A 20,548-nucleotide genomic window follows, 5' to 3' on the forward strand; every position below is an offset into this window, starting at 1 on the left:
CTGTATGCAGAAAAGTATAAGACACTGATGAAAGAAATTAAAGATGATACCAGCTGATGGAGAGATATACCATGTTCTTAGATTGGAAGAATCAATATTGTGAAAATGACTATACTGTCCAAAGCAATCTACAGATTCAGTGCAATCCCTATCAAATTACCAATGGCATTTTTTACAGAACTAGAACAAAAAAATCTTAAAATTTGTATGGAAACACAAAAGACCCCAAATAGCCAAAGCAGTCGTGAGGGAAAAAAATGGAGCTGGAGGGATCAGACTCCCTGACTTCAGACTATACTACAAAACTATAGTAATCAAGACAATAAGGTACTGGCACAAAAACAGAAACATAGATCAATGGAACAGGATAGAAAGCCCAGAGATAAACCCACACACCTATGCTCAACTAATATGACAAAGGAGCCAAGGATATACAATTGAGAAAAGACAGTCTCTTCAATAAGTGGTGCTGGGAAAACTGGACAGCTACATGTAAAAGAATGAAATTAGAACACTCACTAACACCATACACAAAAATAAACTCAGAATGGATTAGAGACCTAAATGTAAGACTGGACCCTATAAAATTCTTAGAGGAAAACATAGGAAGAACACTCTTTGACATAAATCACAGCAAGGTCTTTTTTGATCCACCTCCTAGAGAAATGGAAATAAAAACAGAAATAAACAAATGGGACCTAATGAAACTTCAAAGCTTTTGCACAACAAAGGAAACCATAAACAAGACGAAAAGACAACCCTCAGAATGGGAGAAAATATTTGCAAATGAATCAATGGACAAAGGATTAATCTCCAAAATATATAAACAGCTCATGCACGTCAATATTAAAAAAACAAGCAACCCAATCCAAAAATGGGCAGAAGACCTAAGTAGACATTTCTCCAAAGAAGACATACAGTTGGCCAAGAAGCACATGAAAAGCTGCTCAACATCACTAATTATTAGAGAAATGCAAATCAAAACTACAATGAGGCATCACCTCACACCAGTTAGAATGGGCATCATCAGAAAATCTACAAACAACAAATTCTGGAGAGGGTGTGGAGAAATGGGAACCCTCTTGCACTGTTGGTGGGTGTAAATTGATACAGCCACTATGGAGAACAGTATGGAGGTTCCTTAAAAATGAAAAATTGAATTACCATATGATCCAGCAATCCCACTACTGGGCCTATACACAGAGAAGACTATAATTCAAAAAGACACATGCACCCTAATGTTCATTGCAGCACTATTTACAATAGCCAGGTCATGGAAGCAACCTAAATGCCCATCGACAGGTGAATGGATAAAGAAGATGTGTTACATATATACAATGGAATATTACTCAGCCACAAAAAAGAACGAAATTGGGTCATTTGTAGAGATATGGATTGATCTAGAGACTGTCATTCAGAGTGAAGTAAGCCAGAAAGAGAAAAACAAATATTGTATATTAGCACATATATGTGGAACCTAGAAAAATGGTACAGATGAACCAGTTTGCAGGGCAGAAATAGAAACACAGATGTAGAGAAAAAACGTATGGACACCAAGGGGGGAAAGCGACGAGGGGTGGTGGGAGTGATGGTGTGATGAATTGGGCAATTGGGATTGACATATATACACTGATGTGTATAAAATTGATGACTAATAAGAACCTGCTGTATAAAAAAATAAATAAAATTCAAAAAACAAAAAAACCAAAAACTCAGAATAGTTATGAATAAATTTAACCAAGGAGGTGCAAGACACGTACACTAAACACTAGAAAACATTGTTGAAAGAAATTAAAAACTTTAAGAAATGAAGATTTTCTGTGCTCATGGATTAGAAGACTTAATATTGTTAATATGGCAATACTTCCCAATTTGATTTTTACACATTCATTACAATACGTATTTAAATTGCAATCTCTTTTTTCACAGAAATGAATAAGCTGACCCTGAAATTCACATATGGAATTGCAAGGGATCCCAAATAGCTAAAACAATCCTGAAAAAGAACAAAGGTGGAGGACTCACACTTCCTGATTTCAAAACTTACTGCAAAGCTACAGAAATCAATAGTATGGTTCTGAAATAAGGGAAGATATATCAATCAGTGAGAGTCCAGAATTGAGAGTCCAGAAATAAACCCATACATCTATGGTCAGTTGATTGTCAGTAATGGTGCCAAGACCATTCAGTGGAGGAAAGAAGAGCCTCTTCACATATGGTGCTGAGACTACTTGATATCCACATGCTAAAGAATGAAGTTGGACTCCAACTTCACACCATGTACAAAAATTGAGTCAGACTGGTTTAGATACCTAATTGTAAGAGATAAAACTATGAAACTTTTAAAAGAAAACACTTGAAGAGTTTAGTTGTATAATTACTGCTCTCTAAAGCCCCTTTGTGGTATGTTGTGGTGAACTTCCGTGACTGGATGCTTCTGTGGGTCAAAATTATCTTTTCATCAACCTGTCTCAAGTGCTTTGCACAGAGTTGGTGCTCAGTAAAGTCTGCTAATCAAATGAATGGAAGAGACAATGATGGTTTCAGCCATACTGAGGTTTACCCAAAAGATTTTAGATTGTCAGAAACTATTTAGGTGTCCTTGTTGTGTGCTTGAGTGCTGCAAGTGTGAGTTTCTTCCCTGGGCCTTTTCTTTCACCAAAACAGAGTTTAGAGGGCATGTTAAGAAGTTCTCCCCAGCAACAAGTAGTTGTCGTTTGTACATCAGATAACTTGGGCATGTCGCCAGTGTCTTTAAATTTGACTTTGTTATTGCTGACAAAATGGATGCATAGCCTGTTTTTTAAAAAGTATATGCATTGGGCTTCCCTGGTGGCGCAGTGGTTGAGAGTCCGCCTGCTGATGCAGGGGACACGGGTTCGTGCCCCGGTCCGGGAAGATCCCACATGCCGCGGAGCGGCTGGGCCTGTGAGCCATGGCCGCTGAGCCTGCGCGTCCAGAGCCTGGGCTCTGCAACGGGAGAAGCCACAACAGTGAGAGGCCCACGTACCGCGGGAAAAAAAAAAAAAAGTATATATATTAAGCTAATTTTAAATTTTGGAATGTTTGTTAAAGTATAGATCCAGCCTCAGTTTGAACACCTCTAATGACATGGAGCTTAGTACTTCCCAAGGCAGATATCATTGAACTGCTCTTACTATTGAAAGTTATAAAGTGCTTTCTTAGATGTTGATCAGGAAACCTTCTCCTTTAAGTTTGTACTTGTTTCTCCAATGGAATCATGCGAAACAAGTCACATATTTGACATAGTAATGCTGTCTCTTTCAGCTCTATATCCATTCCTCTTGACCCAAAGTAAATGTTATTCACCCCAGCATTTTAATATACTGTACAGTTTACTTTTGGGTAACTTGCACCACTGACAGTTTTTGTGAGTTCTGGGAATGCAAATGAATTTCAGTATTATTCTAGGTAAAATACAAACCAAGCTGACTTGTAAGCAGCTGCCTTTATAGGGTAATGTTGAAGTTTCCTTCTTGCTCCAGAATATACCTCCCACCAGATGGTACAACTCTCACATTATTTTTATTTTTTGGTTCAGTGTTGAATTTTCTTGGTAAAATGCAAACATGTGATACAGGTTGGCCATCATTTTCTCCTATTAATACCATAGCGTAGATTAGTTCATCAAATTGGAGCCATCTAGCAAGGTGATGTGGCTATGAGACATAGGATGAGAGGGGTTTGAATGGGAGGAATAACACAGAAATGCTGGAATAGGTAGGCTAGGCCTTCACTAGAGATGTAGGGAGAGGAGAGGAACTCTGGGAATGTACCTTATTGCCTCCTTTATAAGTTTTCTCTGAACTAATCTGTCATAGTAAAATTTTAAATCTTTTGCTCCAAAGAGTAGATATGATTATTCCATTCCAGAGCTAAATAGGATCACTCAAGGAAATAATTTCTGTTTGGGATCCTCTACATGGCTATGTGTCCATCTTGCCTTCTGGCAAATTCTTATTTATCCTTCAAAATACATATGCCGTAGGAAGGCTTTTGCAACCCTGCTCTCACTCCATCCCAGGTAATTAATAACTCTCTCTTTTATGCCATTCTTAGGCATAATTTTTTTGTTGTACCATTTCACTGTATTGTATTGAATTATTTGTCTGCTTCACTGGACTCTGATTCCTTGAAGACCTAGACTGTACCTCATTCTTTTCTGTATTTCTAGCGCCCAGATAGTGCTCATCAGTGACTGGCATATAGTAAGTCTTTGTTAAATGCTTATAGAGTAGAGTTGTATCACAGGTAAAATATCTCTTGCAAACATTTGTAAAAGCATTAGTCTCACCAGACATGTATTAGGCAAGAGTTGGAGAGTAGAAAACAAAGGTGAGTAATAAGATAGTCAAGAATCCCTACTTACAGTCTCTGGGGCAGGTGACAGTCATCTGTACATAATTCTTACACAGTAAGATTAATGTTATAATACAGGTACTTTGGTTTTTGGTTTGCATTGTAAAGTCATAATGTAATGCGTGCGTAAGACAAAAAAAGAAAAGTCATGTGTTCTTGAAAGCTTAATTCCAAAGGATGTAGGCCTCTGGAAGCTCAAATGTAATGGATTAAGGGAGAGACTATATTTAATTTTTACTCCTTGCATAGGAATCTAGTGCATTGCTATGCATTTTATAAGTACTTAAATACTTGTTTCATGGCTGATTTAGATTGCTTGAGGAGAGGTTTGGGCCTAATCAAAGGAAAAAAATGTATTGTTTGTAAAGGTGATTTAATACTGTATCCACCCTATTAAGGAAGGTGAGGTGTCCCTACATCTCTCTAAGCATGAGTGAAATAGCCATTGGTCTTGCATTACTTAGGCAGGATCTGAGTTTGGAAACAAAGGCTTAAACCAGATGTCCTCTCTGGAGAACTCCCTCTCTCTTTGGACAGGATTTGTTCTTAGAATGTATTTTGTTAATAAATGAATTCATTTTCTATTGTAGCTGCGTGACTTTGAAAGCACAGAAGAGATTGTCATTCTTTTTCCTTAGCAATCATGGGCTACTTTTGACTACTTGTCTTTTTATTTATTCTCTTTTAGGAACCTAAATTCCAAGATGGAAAGGAGTCAGAGCTGCAGTGACACTGGTCAGGACAGAGTGAAGGGCAGACTGAGAGCAGCCCCAACCAGCAAAGCCAAGGTAGACCTCAGACACAGGCTTCCGGGGCTCTCCAGTCCCGTCCTGCGCACGGCCACAGGAGAAACTGTTCCAGATGAGAAGAGGCAGAATGGGTCCTAGGCATACTAATTATGTTGGACAATTTTATAAAATAGATGTGAAGGAAGAGAGTTTGAATTAGTAGCCAGATGAGTGGAATGAGGGCCACTAGAAGAACCTTCTTAAAAGTTCTGGATGAGTTTTTTTTACCCAGAATTTTCAATTTCATTAATTGTTTCAAGTATGTAGGAATTTCTGCAAATGGTGGGTGCATTCTAGGTTAGGGATTTTCCACATTTCTTAGGCTCATATGACCCTTTATCCCTTTTCTTACCCTTTTCCTCTCTATCCCTCTACCATCAAGAAGGAATTACGAAGAAAAAAAAATATGCATATATATGTATGTATCTGTAATCTTTTAAATCTCTTTCAGGTCACAACCATGACCCCAGCCTCCAACCCTATCATTGGTGTCCTCTTGTCCACCCAAAACAACCGCTGCCTCTCAGCCCCTGACTTAACCATTGAAAAGCGTCTGCCCTTCAGCTCCCTCTCATCCTTGGCTTCCTTGCATAAGCCAGAGCGCTCCATCAGCCCTGAGAGCAACGACAGCATCTCCGAAGAACTAAACCATTTCAAGCCCATTGTCTGCTCACCATGTACTCCTCCCAAGAGACTCCCTGATGGCCGTGTACTGAGTCCCCTCATCATCAAATCAACACCCCGCAACCTAAACAGAAGCCTGCAGAAGCAGACTTCTTATGAGGCCAGTCCACGGATCCTCAAAAAGTGGGAACAGATCTTTCAGGAGCGGCAGATCAAAAAGACCCTTTCGAAAGCCACCCTCACCTCCCTGGCTCCAGAAACAGGGGAAGACTTACTCGTCACTGAAGTTACCCATTCTAGCAAGGAGAAGCCACTTCTGGCTTTAAATACAAGACTGTCCAGTGGGCAAGTACTCTCTGAGTATACAGGACCTACCCCCACTGACCTTGATTATTTCCCCTCTGCTAGCCAGGCAAAAGCAGAGCAGGGCAGTGACAGTAAAAGGAGCACTGAGATCCCATTAGAAACCTGCTGTTCTTCAGACCTCAAAGTGGGAGCCAGTGGGACTTCTTTGGAGAGAGAGCAGTTTGAAGGGTCAGGGTCATCCCCAGATGCCAAGTTAGATAAAACCTGTATAACAACAGCTATGAAAATCTCAGCAGTTAGTTCAGTGCTACCTAAAAACAGTGTTTTGGGCGGGGTCCTCAAAACAAAGAAACAGCTGAAGACAGTGAATCATTTTGATCTGCCTAATGGTGTTCTGGCAGACAGCCTAGGTGAGGAGCCACTTCCTTCCTTGCGTCGGGGCAGGAAAAGACGCTGTAAGACCAAGCACTTGGAACAAAATGGCTCCCTTAAGAAACTGCGACAAAGCAGTGGTGAGGTGGGTCTGGCCCCAGCAGACCCAGTACTGCGAGAGATGGAGCAGAAATTGCAGCAAGAGGAAGAGGACCGGCAGCTCGCTCTGCAGTTGCAGCGCATGTTTGACAATGAAAGGCGGACTGTGAGTCGGCGAAAAGGAAGCGTGGATCAGTACCTCTTGCGGTCCAGTAGCATGGCTGGGGCCAAGTAGCACCCGATGAGCAGCGTTACCTATTTTTCAGAGGTCTTTGGGCTTGATCATTTACCCTGAAGAAATGAATGTTCTCACTTTGGGTTTCTTTTAATGGCAAAACACTGTCTAGCATGATTCTGAGAGGTCTCGGGCCTTTGTAGTATATATATCCAAGGAAGCTGCATCTCTGCCTCCCTGTGACCCAGGCCAGAAGCGCTCCTCACCCCCTAAGTGACCCACCCCTTAGGGCGTCTGGGCCAAATCTGGCAGCCCCTGCTTGGGGTGAGATTCAGGAGCACAATGGCCGGGGTTAGAAATGGTAGAGGAAAAGGGGACACCTTCTCAAACTGACAGACCTCCTGACTTCTTTCAGCAGGTGTTGTTTTGAGTCAGCCATGCAGATAAAAATTAGTTCCATCTTTTTTCAAAGAAGTGGAACAGTGTAGTTCTTTGGCAGATCCATAAAGATTATGTTCCCCCTTCTTACCCTTGCCGCAAGTAAATATTCCTAATTAAATCAGTTTTTATGCTTCTACAAAAGTTAATTTACATTACTTGTTTAAAAAATAACATTTGATTAATGCTATATAGTTGACAGACCACATTCATAGTCATTGTTTAATTTGGTCTTTTCAGGAGACCTAACATGTAAGTGGTATTAGTCCCATCTTTAGATGATGAAACTGCAGTGCAGATGTTCAGGTTCTCTCAACTACTAAGGGCATAGCCCAGACTGACTGCTGGGTCTCCCAACGACAAATCCCATGGATTTTCCACACTTAAAGAGGTTGCCATAATGGACAGCGATCCAAGGATGTACCAGGGGAGCCTAGAGAAAGCTAGCTGGGCTTTGAATGCTGATGGTGCAAAACCCACATGCAGATAATTGAGATTGACTGGAAGTGTAAACATATACTGTGCAATTATCCCCATCCCTACAGTGTACAGCCTTCTGTTTTCCTGGGGTTCCACTCTGTTAGATAAACTACAATTGGACTTGATTGTTACTCTCCATATGGCCAAGAGTTATCTGCAGTGTTGATCTAAAATCCAGAAAATTTGCCCAGAAGTCAGGCAAGAACAGTACTGAAACTCCCTACTGTGGAAACAAGGAATCTAGCTGGATACAGCTGGTAAATTCAGTCCCATGGACCTTTGGGGTTTATTTTCCTTAGCAGCTGACACCATGTGTCTTTTGCATCTCTGGTGGTGCTTGGTGCTTCTGCCCATCTGGGCTCATTGAAAGTAGGGATTAAGATACGATTTTAGGGAATCTCAGGTGGCCTGGCATTCCCTGTGCATGTATGAGCTGTTACTATAAAGTCATGTGACTGGCATTTTAACAAACCTTTCAGATCTTATATATCCCAATGTATGTTGTTCCCCTCAGGTGGCCTCAGCAGGATGCTGCATAGTTTTTCCAATGATGTTGCCATTGGTGAAAACATCTCTGGAACTGTCCTCAAAGTCTAGAGACATCTAGACATCTAATGTTCGAACTGCAAAGGACGTTAATGGTCATCTATTCCAACTTCCTCCTCTTACTAAGGCAGAAGCTAAGATCCAGAACGACTCACTTATCAAGATCACAAAGGATTTACTATATCACCTACTTTTGCTTCTTCTCGGGAGATTTGCCTCCCTTCTTCTCGGCAAATCTTTAATCTTTGGGGTTATAGGAAAGAGAATTTTAGTTTGAAACTAGTCAGAAGCTATTTGAAGCTTCTGGAAGAGAAGGTAGGTTACCTAGAGGGTTTGGAGTCAGAAATGAGGTGCATCTGTAAAGCAGTCAGAGCAGTTTTCTTGGGCAGCTCATGAACAGTTCCCAAAGAGGAGTTCCAGAGATGTCTTAAGTATTTTGGCAATCACTGAGATATGTGGAACCTCCTCAGTGACTACTTTGGTGGGGAGTGTCACTTACCTGAATGTATGTATTCTGTGTTCTGTGTGTTTGTGCGTGCACACGTGCAGATGTTTGTTTAGAAAATATACATCAGTACTTTATATTCATACCACTTCAGTTTTAGGTCCTACCAGCAACATACGCCCTCCAAAGGCTGCTGGAGGGCATATTGGTGCCCAAGATAGAAGAGCTGGCACTGGTTTGTAGAGACAGGGAGGGTGACTTACTAAATGCCCTCAGAGAAGACATCAGTTACTGCCATTTCATGGAGTTCCTTTTCAATCTTAGTAAATGTTATTGGAAGGCTAGTCTCATTGGTAGTAGCAAAGACACTTATTTTTCCACTTGTCACCTTTTTCTATATCTTCAATCATTTGAAAAACACTTCAGTTGGAACTGATTTTTGTTTTTGGAAAAAAGATAAATATTTTTAATAGAAAAGATATATATTTTAAATATTTCCCCAAAATAATACTTTCATTTTAAGAAACTGCTTAGCAGTAGCAACAAGTTTTAGCATCAGGTGCAGAGTGAAAATTTCTTGTTAGGCAAGTATTCCAAAAGCTGGATCCAGCTTACTGACCACCTACTGTGGAACCTCGAATGGTATTGACAGTTGTAGTTTCCAAACTTCCAGCTGAGCAGCAGTCCTTCAAATATAGACAAAGCAGTTTAGGTTAAGGAGGGAGGAGGCTTAATCTTTAATCTTCTTGGCTTTGGAGGAGGGTAAAACCACTAAGGTATTATCTGTATTTTAAGATGCTTCCCATACTTAACAACTAAAACCTGAACACTTCTTTCTGGAAAATTTCCCTCTCCTGTTGCTTGATTGTGAAGTTGGTCACAAGTGGAGTTGTTGACGTGAATTCTTTGGAGAAAAAGATGAAGGAAAACAATGATGGGGAGGGTTTGTGAGCTAGAATGAAAGATACACTATCTCAGAAAAGAAACATCTCTCACAAGTCACTGGAATCTGATTCACCATAGAAATTTCCCATGTTCTTCTAACTCTGTTCCTTGTGTATATGCTTTCTGTGTTTTTTCTTATTAAAGGGGAAGTTATGAGAGGTTGGAGGGTAGAGGTCATTCTGATGGGAGGTCATTCTGATGGGTAATCCAAGAAATGTAATGCCCTAAGAAGGGGGCTCTCAGCCCTTTTTTTATCAAGTGGGAAAGATACTTTGGGAACATGTTCGTGATCCGTTGATTGTATCTGCTGAAAGAAGTCATCTGGGCCTGTTGGGTTAATGTCAGATCTGGGGATTATGTATCTAGCCCCTGGCCCCTTTCATGTAATTGCCTCTTTTTAGAAGGCTTCTTGGCTGAAGCTTCCCGGGAAAACCTTTTTTAAGTGGCTTCATTTATTTTTTAAAATTTAATCTTTAAATTTTTGCCTGGAGGAAGCATTGGTGATGAATGCTTTCTGTGTTTTTTGTTCATTTTCTCTTAAAGAAAAATGCCCTTAAGAGATTAAAGCTGCTTAATTAATTGCTATGATATTACAAACAGACAAACTAAGATGGAAAGCTGCCATTGTGCTTGACTGGTGAAGCTGATGACCGAAGGCTGTGCCGTTTGTCCTTTTTGTTCCATTTGACAGATATTTCCTGAGCTTCGAACTTGTGCCAACCCTGTGCAAAGTCATGGATATAAAGATGGAAAGGACAGTCTTGCTCTTGATGAGCTCAGTGTCTACTGGAATGTATTTGAATGCATGTGTGGCTGGAGAGCTCGTTAATGGTTTCACGAAAGACCATAGTGATGATCTTGGATGGCCCGTTCAAGGTACTGTCCAGCACCCTTGAACATTTTACATACCCCCATCAGTATTTGTGAATTTGATTGCAATACTGCTCTCCATTTCTTAAGTAATTTTACCAGTGGAGAATGATTTTTCTCCTCCGGTGATTATAGGACAATAGCATCTCTTTAGGAGCTGCTTTTAGCATAAAGCCCCAAGAAATGAGGAAGGTTGTGGATCACTGGCATGATCAGAGGAGGCTCACTCTCAACTTAGTAACCTACTAACCTCTTCCCCAACCAGACCTCTCACCAGAGCTGGCAGCAACTTGGGATTCCTTTCCTTTTTCCTGCGTGGCTTTCCATTGAGATGGAAGGCGAGCAGGTGAGGAAGGGAAGAAAAATGAAGGCTGGATCATAATCATAAAATGTTATGTAGCTGGAATGGGCATGGAAATTATCCAAGTCAAACTATACACCCTGATGCCCTTCTTCTTTTTTTTAAGAAATGAGGAACTTGAGGTTCAGTGCCCTGTGTCGTATTTGTACTGTAGTTGTCTAGGGTCTGAATGAATAGTCCTCTAAGTTACACACACACAATCTGCTAATGAGGGGGACACCCGAATGATTGTTTTAAGTTTTTTCTTCCTGCTTTTTTCAGTTAGAATTAAAATGTACCCAGATCCCCTGAATACACACCCAGGCAGGGAAAACCCCCACAGTGAGAGTAATGTGAATGTGAAATCTTGGGAAGTGATACATTTTGATTGGAATAGCTGTCATTTTAACTACCAAGGATTAGAACCCAACCAACCCTTCACTTTTCTTTGAAAATCAAGAACTCCTTAGGGACTTAGTTTTTCTCAGCCAGCCTTTTCCTTATCAACCCAGATTGGTCTTTTGACTTGGCTTTTAGAAGTGAGTATAGCTGTTTATAAATTCTTGTGACTCAATGAGAAAGCAGGTCTTGTTTTTTTTTTTTGGAGGGGTGGGGGTGGGATTCTAGGAAAAGAGGATGCTGAATAGACTTTGCTCTAAAGATGACCCAGAAATGCATCTTTACACATTCTCCACAGTGAATATATACAGAAGTCACCAGTTTAGAAATTGGTTAAATTGGATGAAGGAAAAGTGCCAAGACTGAATGTGCACATTGTTCTATGTATTATCAGTATTTTTTTTTCCTAAGAAAAATATTTACACATTTTGCTTTGTGAGAAAATGCTTCCTTAATGCCTTGTCTCAGCAATTGTGGGAGGCAACCTCAAACTGGGGGCAGGCTCCCTTTCTACCTTTTCTGGTGTCTTAAGTCAAGAACTAGTTGGACAAAGCCAGGGTAAGGCCAGGCTTGTTCTTCTTCCTTTCCTCTCATTTAGTAAGGGGTAGAAACAGGGAATGTACTCCTCAAAGATCAAGCCATGAGAGCTCAGGAGCAGCTTTGGGGCCCGGCTCCAGACGGCGGCAGCAGATTCTCCCTTGTTGGCCCTGCCCCCTCTCCAAGCTGTGCCAACAGTAGGAGCAGGGCTTTCCCTCAGTGGGTTCAACCCTTAACCTCCAGCAGAATCTTCAAGTCCTAATGAGAATGGGTAACTATGTAAAGGAAAATGATTATCTTAAATGCCAACTAATGGATTTTTTTGTCTGTGTGTGACTGATGTACTATTTACTCTTAGTTCTTCGTATAAACAGCTGTCCTTAGGGCCTTATCCTCTCCAACCTAGAAATAGAAAATGGTTTGGATTTTGGTTTCATTCAACCTGCTGTCTGCATTAGATTGCAGAAGGGGCCCAGACCCTTGGCACTGCCATTGCTGGCTGCCTCCTCTCCAGCTCATCACAAGGAGCTTTTTGACAAAGACAGAGGACTCAGAACAGGCGTGCCCTGTCAGGGATGCTTCTGCTAAGGGATCAAATGGGATGATGTGTTGTTTAAACAATACCAAAGTGCATTCTTCAGTGCAGGCTTGCCAGGTTGAGGAGAGGCCCAAGTTGAGAATACAGTAAAGCAAACTTACGAATGTTCTGTTTCTAGTCAGTCTTATCTCTGGAGAGCAATCTCAGGCAAATCTGAGCTGAGCTTAGACTGTGTGTGTTTGAGTTTGGGGCTATCTTTGCTCTGGGAGATGCCCTGTGTTGGAATGTCTTGCTTCGGCATTCAGAATGATAGGAGAACCAGTTTATTCAGATGGTATCCCATGTGGAATAACAGAGAAAGTTAAGAGCGTCTGGCCTAGATAGGTGTATCCTCTTCAGGATAGTCTCGTATCGGTAAAGGGCCAGCCTGGCTGGGCAGAGAGCGCAGATGTACTCTGGGCCCAAAAGCAGAGTTAGGACTGCTGAGGGACTTAGGTAGACCCTTAGTCCAGTGGCTAGAGCCATCCAGTAGTTTTCCCAACAAAGGAAGCACAGCCTTTGTAGGGAATGAGCACCCTGTCACTAGATGTGCAAGCAGGAGCTGAATGATCTGTTGGGGAGATTGCAAGAGGCTTCCTACCTAGAGGCTGGGATAGGATGTTCCCAGGAGCCTTTCGGGCCTGAGAGCTTATGGTTTGATAGTGTTTCTGGCTGAAGGGAGCATTGCAAATCTCCCGAACTTGAACCTAGCAAGGTTTACAGTGTGAATGTTGGGGTGGATTCTCCTTCCTAACATTAGCGGAAGGATGATTTTGGGCCTAGAAGATCCAACATGGTAAGTCAGCAACGTGCCCCAGCACATGTGTGCCGCTGAGGGTAGTAGCACTGTGTTTATTACCTGAATCTGTCCAGGTGCCTGTGTGAATGAGTGAGACGCAACTGACTTTGTAACTTGATATGTGTATGGGACTGTATGTGATCGTGTATGTGACCGTCTGAACTTGAATATGTGTGTCTGGTATGACCACAGCTTGGTGTAAATATGTAACTGGCCACATGTATGTGACTGTGGTTGGTTGAGTGTGATAATATGCGAACACTTGTGTCCTAATAGTCTCGCACTTGAAATACAGCAGATACTGCACCACAGACTTGTGGCTACAAGACTGTATTTCTATAATCGTCTTAATTGCACCTTAGGTTGTGGGAGTTGGTGCCTTGCTGTGGGTCCTTAATCCTTATGCCACTGCTTCCTGGACCCTGGGAACTGCAGGCCTTCTCCCCAGGCAGGCACCTCCAGGAAAGCAGTCTTCGGAGGAATCATTGCCCAGGTGACTAGGTCACACCCAGCACCCACACCCAAATGCACATCTCTGCAATTCAGCCCCAGTGGCCTTCTCCTGACCCTCCTCTATAGTAGGTGCTGACAACTATGCATTCATAAGAATGGGGCAACCCCATAGGCTGCTTTGGCCAGAACTAGCTTACTTAACCTGAGTCCCGGTTGACCTTGCACAGTCCCAGGGTCTGTTTTAGAGCCACATCCCACTGTATTTGCATATGGGACTTCAGCCTATGTCCTGGATTAGAAAACCTTGGGAAACTCCATGTAAGCCCTCCCCTCAACTTGTCCCAACTTTGTGGTCATGGCCATCTAAGAAGGAAATTCCCAATCCTCTCTCTCTTCCCTCTCCCCACATTTGCCCTGACAGTGGAAAAAGCTGCCCAACAGAGAAAGCCTAGAGGCTTTTGGGGGCCTAGAGGCCTGAGTTTTGTTACCCGCCCTGCTCCCAACGCGCACACACACACACACACACTCACTCACTAGTGGCTGTGGGCAAGTTAGTTAACTCTCTGAGCTTTGGATTCTGTGCTGTTTCTCTGCTTCATCGACCCTGTTTTCTGTCCTAGTGCTTATCCCAGCTCTGTGGGATAACACAGTGTTATCACCCTGTGTGACTCAGGCAGGTTTCCCACAGGCCTCTTCCCCAGTGCGACAACCCGGCCTAGGCTCCAAAAAGGCATGAGGCCTATCTTGCTCTATGCACCCACTCTTTATTGCTGTTGGGCCAGGTGCCGGTTCCTGCCCGGCCCAGGGCGGGGAGGTCCTGACGAGCTCCCCACTCACAGCGGCCGGCGAGTGAGGCTGAGCAGAGCTCGGAGGCCCGCACCCATCCCAAGGAGCAGTCAAGGGCACGGAGCCCTTGCGGAGGGTGTGGGGCGCAGGTGGGGCGGTGCACATGGCCCTGTGCGCAGCCCTAGCCTTTCGAGTCACTGGCCGTGGGCTCCTGGCAGAACTGATCCATGAACTCGAGGAAGTGGCCGAACTTCTTAGGCTGGCCCTCGCTCAATGCCGGGCGGACCTGGGGTGGTGCTGTGGCCCCGAACACCGACCGCAGTGAGCAGCGCACCAGCCGCCGGTACCGCGCACGAAACTCCTCCAGCAGCCTTTTGGCCTCCAGGTACTGCTTCTGGTTCACCAGCCGCTGCTCTGTCCGCTGGCACAGGACAGCTCCTGCAGGGAGAAAAGCCGGGAGGGGCACCAAGGTCACCCTGGGTCCCACCTAGCCCAGAGCAGCGGGGACTGGGTCCCGAGCCCCTCAGAAAGTGGGAGGGGGTGGGAAGAGGATGTTAAGGGCCTGAAAATGGTCTCTCCAGTTTGGGCACTAGAAAGCCAGAGGTATCCCCTTCTGATTCTGTCTCAAGCCGTTGGTAACATGCTGTGTGACTTTAGGCAACTCTCTGCCTCACTCAGGCCTCAGTTTCTCCATCTGCACACAGGAAGGTCTGGGGCAGATGCTCTCTAAGGGCCCTTCCTGCTCCAACACAAGCCCTTTGCCTATACCAGCAGGTGAGTAAACTTCTAGATCTTGGATCCTGGCAGCTGAGGACTGGGGGTCAGAGCCGTACCTAGTGGTGCCTCAGTAATGTTCCGGGGGTCCCGCATGCGAATGAGGATGTCATCCAGCAGCTCGGCTCGAGTCTTCCGGGGGGTTGGAATAGGGATCCTCTGGGTCTGACGGGAGGTAAGAGAGCACAGTGTTGTCCCAGTCTTCTACTCAGACTTTCATGGCCTCACCTCCTCATACAGTCACAATGACAGGCAGGGGAGAACTTGGGGGCACTAGGGAAAAGCATGGCTCTTTGCAGGTCCCAAGGTGACAGCCACCTCTGTACTTGTGGGGTCCTGAGGGGCAGTTCACATACACAGTGTGGTGGAAGTTTACCCGTTTCTCCTTGGGAACATAGTGTTTCTGAAGAGTGTCCAGCCTGGGCTTGCAGGAGCGGTACACAAGCGGATGTTTCAGCATGTGCTGCAAGGCCTGTGCATTCTTCTGGATTCCTAGGGCAAAAAGACAAGGTCAAGGTCCATCCCCCTCCTCCTGGAGGAGGGATGGACCTTCCCAATTTCTTCATTCCCCATTTCATAGCATCCCTGGGTAAAAAGATGAGGGGCTCCAAGAAGAAAACACTGTTCCCATATCCTGCCCTGATCTGTTGTGGTGCCAGAAGTTCCATCATTTGTTCAGTGAATACTTGTTTCCTATGTGCACAGATCCTGATGGAAAAATAGCATAGGAGTGGTGAAAGGGAGTGACGCCAAGTAACCCATTAACCTCAGGGGGTTACACTGCAGAGAATGACACCCAACAGAGCACAGCTGAGCACCACTGCAGAGTCTGTTAATACAGCAGAGTCTGAAATAAGGGGCCAGAGGAGGCACTGCCTCCCTTGTCTCAAACCACACAGGGAGGATTTTGGATGTTCGCTTTGGAGATTAACTGGGCTGGGGAGGACCTTGGGAATCTGACCAGTCTGAGTGTTTGTTCGTCACACCCTTCCTGGAGAGACTTTTCCAACCAAAGCAGTTGGGTCCAGACTGGCTGGAATCTCTGAACAGCTGTGGTTCCCCAAAAGCCAATGAAGGTCCAGGCCAGGGGTCCTGACAAGTAGGGCTCCAAACCAGAACACCCTCAGGGGCCCTTTGACAGACATTCAGACAGAAGATGACACCCTGGCCCGGAAAAGAGGCTTGGCACCCACTTTGGCTTTGCCCTGGCTTGCTCTGGGCCATGGAAAGAGCCCCTTGCCCGGAGCCATTCTCCTCACGTACCTTTCGGCTCAGTGAAGGCTGGATCAGGCTTGGTTGTCAGCAGCTCCTCAGAGCCATGGTACTTTCTGGGGAAGGAGGCAGATGGGAGCTTCTTCTGAGTCCTCTTCACCTCTCTGGGTGCTATGGGTGGTGGTCTTTGGTCTTTCTCCTTTATCTCTGTATCATCCCTCTGGAAGATGGAGGAAGACAGCCCACTGACCTGTGCCCCAGAAGAAAAAGAAAATGCATTCCCTTAACACTTCTGAGCTCTGTGTGGGTCCCCATGCTGGGTCCTGTTATGGGCAAGAACCCAGACTGGGGTGAGAGGAAGCAGACATGAAAACAGAAATTACCATAAATTGTGATAAATGCTGTCACAGGAGAGAGCACAAGGGTTCAGGGTGAGCCCACAGGAAGACCTAACCAGCCTGGGGGGCCAGGAAGCTCACTGGAGGGTTGTTGCCTTAGCCTGAGCGAAGTCTGGAAGAACCAGGAAAGCCATCCCCAGGTAGGCGGCAAGCGATGAGAAAGGAGGACTGTGGCAGGCAGGGAAGAGCATGGGCAAAGATGCAAAGTTAAGACACAGCAAAGTGCATTTGCGGGGAGTAAAATATTGGTGTGGTTGGAGGGTACCATAAAGAGATAGGCAGCTGGAGCAATAAGCAGGGCCCAGCTCAGTAAGGGCCTTTAAATGCCAAGCTGAGGGTGTTTGTTTTGTTTTTGTTTGTATTTTCTTTATCCTCACTGTAATGGCAAGCCATGGAAGAGTTTTAAAAGGGGTGAGTGAACATTGTCTGAATTCACTTTTTTAGCCTTACTGTGATGGTTATGAAACCAGTAGGAATGTTGCTATACCCTTAGTTAAAACTTATGGCTGACTAAAGAAGAAACAGAAAATCTGGGTAGACCTATAACAAGAGATCGAATTAGTAATTTAAAAACTTCCCACAAAGAAAAGCCAAGGATCAGATGGCTTCAGTAGTGAATTCTACCAAACATTTAAAGAATTAACACCAACCCTTCATAAACTCTTCCAAAAAAAAAAACTAGAGGAAGAGGGAACACTCATTCTCTGAAGTCAGTATTACCCTGAAACCCAAACTAGGGAAAGACATCACAAGAAAGGAAAACTACAGACCAATATCCCTATGAATATAAACACAAATACCAACCAAATACTAGCAAACTGAACCGGCAACATATAAAAAGGATTATATGCTATGTCAAAGTGGGATTTATCCCAGGTATGCAGGGTTGATTTAACATCTGGAAATCAATTAGTGTAATATATCAATAGGTAAAGGACAAAAACCACATGTTCACAACAGACACAGAAAAAGCACTTGGCAAAATCTAACACCCCTTCATGACAAAATATTCAACAAACTAGGAATAGAAAGAAATTTCCTTGACCTGATAAAGGGCATTTATGAAAAACCCACAGTTAATCATAATTAATGATGAAAGACTGAACGTTTGTGTGCTAAGATCAGGAGGAAAAAGACAACATCGTATTGGAGGTTATAGCCTGGGCAATTGGGGGATTGTTTTTTTCAGTCATGGTGACTCATAATTGACTGTATTGCTTAGGCTGCTAGGAAGCTCGAACTGCATTTTGGCAATAGACCTCTATTATGAGAGTAGCAGTGCACGATGTGCACATTTGAGTGACAGAATTGGCCTTGCACTTATTTCCTTTCCTGTGCATCTTCCTTTTATCCAACTATCTCAATTATTTTTAAATACTTGTTTGTTTATACTCTGTTTTGTTCCAAGAAGGTTCTGATTTAGTTCATAAAGATACTTTTATATTGTACGAATTTGTATGTCACTATAAGTCATGTGTGGAACAAGTAAGAGATGAATAGAGAGATAATTTATGGGTGGATGTACATCTTGGAAAGATTTGGCAGATTGGAGGGGCAAGACTGGAGGCAGGAAGATGGGAGGATAATAATGTTACAATAATAAAGTTCAAGGGGGCCCTACCAACTCCTCCAGCCTAAACTTCCCTTTTCCTACATGTCACCTTTCTACTGTATTTACACTGAATCATTCATCGTTCTGTATGTACCATTTTAATTTCCTTCCTCTGTACCCTGCTTCATGCTGCTCACTCTGCCTACAATGTCCTTGCTGCCCAGCTCTTCACCTTGTTAACTCCTACTCAGCCTGCAAAGCTCAGCTCATTTGAACTGCTTTTAGGAAGCCCTCCTGGTCTAGGACAAAGGTATCCCTCCTTCCTCTAGGCTCCCAGCCCCTGAGTTTTCCTCAGTCTCAGCACTGACTGCATGCATGGTTGCTGTCCATCTCCCCTATTAGACTGAGGACACCCTGAGGGCAGGACCCATGTCTCATTCATCTGTGCTCCCAGGATTCAGATGCAGCATCAGAAGTGAGGTGACCTTATGCAGATAGGAAGAGGCAGCAGCAAACCCTTCCAAGAAACTGGTCTGACCAACACCCCAGCCAAATCCCAGATGTTGTCTGTGCCACAGGACCATGACTTGTCCCCATGGCTGTCCCTACCAGTAGCCTTGGATCAGTGGAACTCCCAGAAGGGGCTTGCAGGCTCTGCCAAGGGTGCTTTCTGGTTTCCAGAACTGCCTTGTGCTTAGTTCCAGCTGCCTACAGTAGTCCAGCCGTCTAAGGGTTGGACAGGAACACATGGGAGCTGGGAACAAGTGGGCAGGGGCAGGTGGGTCCAGGTACCTGGGTCAAGAAGATGGACTCTGTGCTCTTGGTGTCCTCATCTGACGGGTGGTCTGGGCTGAGGTGGCCAGCAGTGTTGCTCCGGCGGGCTGTGTCCTCACTATGCACAGTGGAGTCAGAGCAGATGGGAGGCAGTGGCACGAAGGCCTGGTGGGAGAGGGGAAGGCCCTCCGGGCCCTTGATGGGCATCTCTCGCTCCACAGAAATGGTCTTGGTGGTGGGCAGCTCTTTAGTCAACTCTGCCTCTGCTTCCAGCATCTCCTTTGAGGAAGACTTGATTGTGGTCATGGGTGGGTGATGGAGAATCAGAGGCTGCTTTGGCACCTTTGGGACTTGGGTTTTCACCTGTCGTGGAAGAAGGGCTGAATTGGTTTGCTTCCTAATCAGAATCTCTCCTCCTGGATATCACCAGTCTAAGGCTAACTGGTATAGTGGTCAAAGCACTGGGTGAGGTCTCACAGGGGGAGGGAGGGGGAAAATCACACTTATTGGGCATCTACGATGTACCCCGTACATGACATGTAGTTTTATTTACACCTCAAACTACCCAGTGATTAAGTGTCCTCATTTTATAAATAAGGAAACTGGGGCTCAGAGAGGTAAAATGACTTGTCCAAGGTCACAGAGTTGTTCAGTGGCAGAGGCTCCAGGCCTCATTCTAGATGCTTGACCATATCACTCTGGCCTACAGCAGCCTCATTCCTCTGATCAAGGTGTCCCACAGTGCCCTTGACTCCCCTCGGGGACTCCTAGGAGGGCCTGGGGGAGGTGGGCCCACGTTCTCCGGAAGGCAGCAGCACCAGGCCCCTTTCAGGGTGCTAGTCCCTGCACCTTCTATAAAGACCCCTATATAAGGCAAATCTCAGGGTTTAGACCCAAGGCAATAACTTCTTTCCCACTGAACTGCTCAGCTTTCTTAGTTAGCAAAAGCCTGTCATCCTTCCCCCTCCTCCTCTGCCTCATCTGCCAGGAGACAGCCATGGGCCCAGTTTCCCTCATCTGGGCCTAGTTCTGCTTCCCCTCCCTAGTTATACAGTGAATTGTTTTTATTCTTTGTCAAAGGTATTTGGTCCACTTATATCTATCTGTACTTTGACAGGCCATGCAGTGCAGTGGAAAGATCTCAAGCGCAGTCTATCATTTGAGCTTACAATATAGGAGAATAGTCCCTGCCTGCCTATCTTGCAGAGTTCTCCCAAATGAGATGGTGCGCACAAATGTACCTAACAAACTAGGGGGTGTGACGGATGACTTTTATATAATAGGATTTATAGGATTTACAAAATAGGATTTTATAAAATAGGATTCTTTTTAAGAAAATATTTCCTTTTTGAAATATGTAAAATCTCAGCGTTTAGACTTGAAGCCTGAGGGACCCAGAGTCTTTTTTCAGAACTCATGCCTCAGTGTCCAAAACACCAAGTGCCGTCATTGCCGGCTGGTGGAGAAGAGGCCACATTT

General features: G+C 44.4%; 2 protein-coding genes across 2 annotated transcripts in view; one reads left to right on the forward strand and one right to left on the reverse strand.

The window, feature by feature from the left end:
- The window catches only part of RNF169 (ring finger protein 169), a 95,939-nt gene extending 76,397 nt beyond the window's left edge, over positions 1 to 19,542 (forward strand). The window contains exons 5-6 of the mRNA XM_022593817.3: positions 5,069 to 5,168; positions 5,620 to 19,542. Of these exons, the coding sequence (XP_022449525.2) occupies positions 5,069 to 5,168; positions 5,620 to 6,804 (1,285 nt within the window). The 3' untranslated portion in view covers positions 6,805 to 19,542. The remainder of the gene's footprint in view (positions 1 to 5,068; positions 5,169 to 5,619) is intronic.
- The window catches only part of XRRA1 (X-ray radiation resistance associated 1), a 95,863-nt gene continuing 89,636 nt past the window's right edge, over positions 14,322 to 20,548 (reverse strand). Inside the window, exons 14-18 of the mRNA XM_089915308.1 lie at positions 19,088 to 19,432; positions 16,397 to 16,595; positions 15,510 to 15,625; positions 15,193 to 15,298; positions 14,322 to 14,797 (exon numbers count right to left, since the gene is read on the reverse strand). Coding sequence (XP_089771434.1) covers positions 14,541 to 14,797; positions 15,193 to 15,298; positions 15,510 to 15,625; positions 16,397 to 16,595; positions 19,088 to 19,432 — 1,023 coding nt within the window. The 3' untranslated portion in view covers positions 14,322 to 14,540. The remainder of the gene's footprint in view (positions 14,798 to 15,192; positions 15,299 to 15,509; positions 15,626 to 16,396; positions 16,596 to 19,087; positions 19,433 to 20,548) is intronic.

This window comes from Delphinapterus leucas, chromosome 7, assembly GCF_059928025.1.
Source record: "Delphinapterus leucas isolate spDelLeu-1000000601 "Yukka" chromosome 7, BTC_Dleu_Yukka2, whole genome shotgun sequence".
NCBI classification, from domain to species: Eukaryota; Metazoa; Chordata; class Mammalia; order Artiodactyla; family Monodontidae; genus Delphinapterus; species Delphinapterus leucas.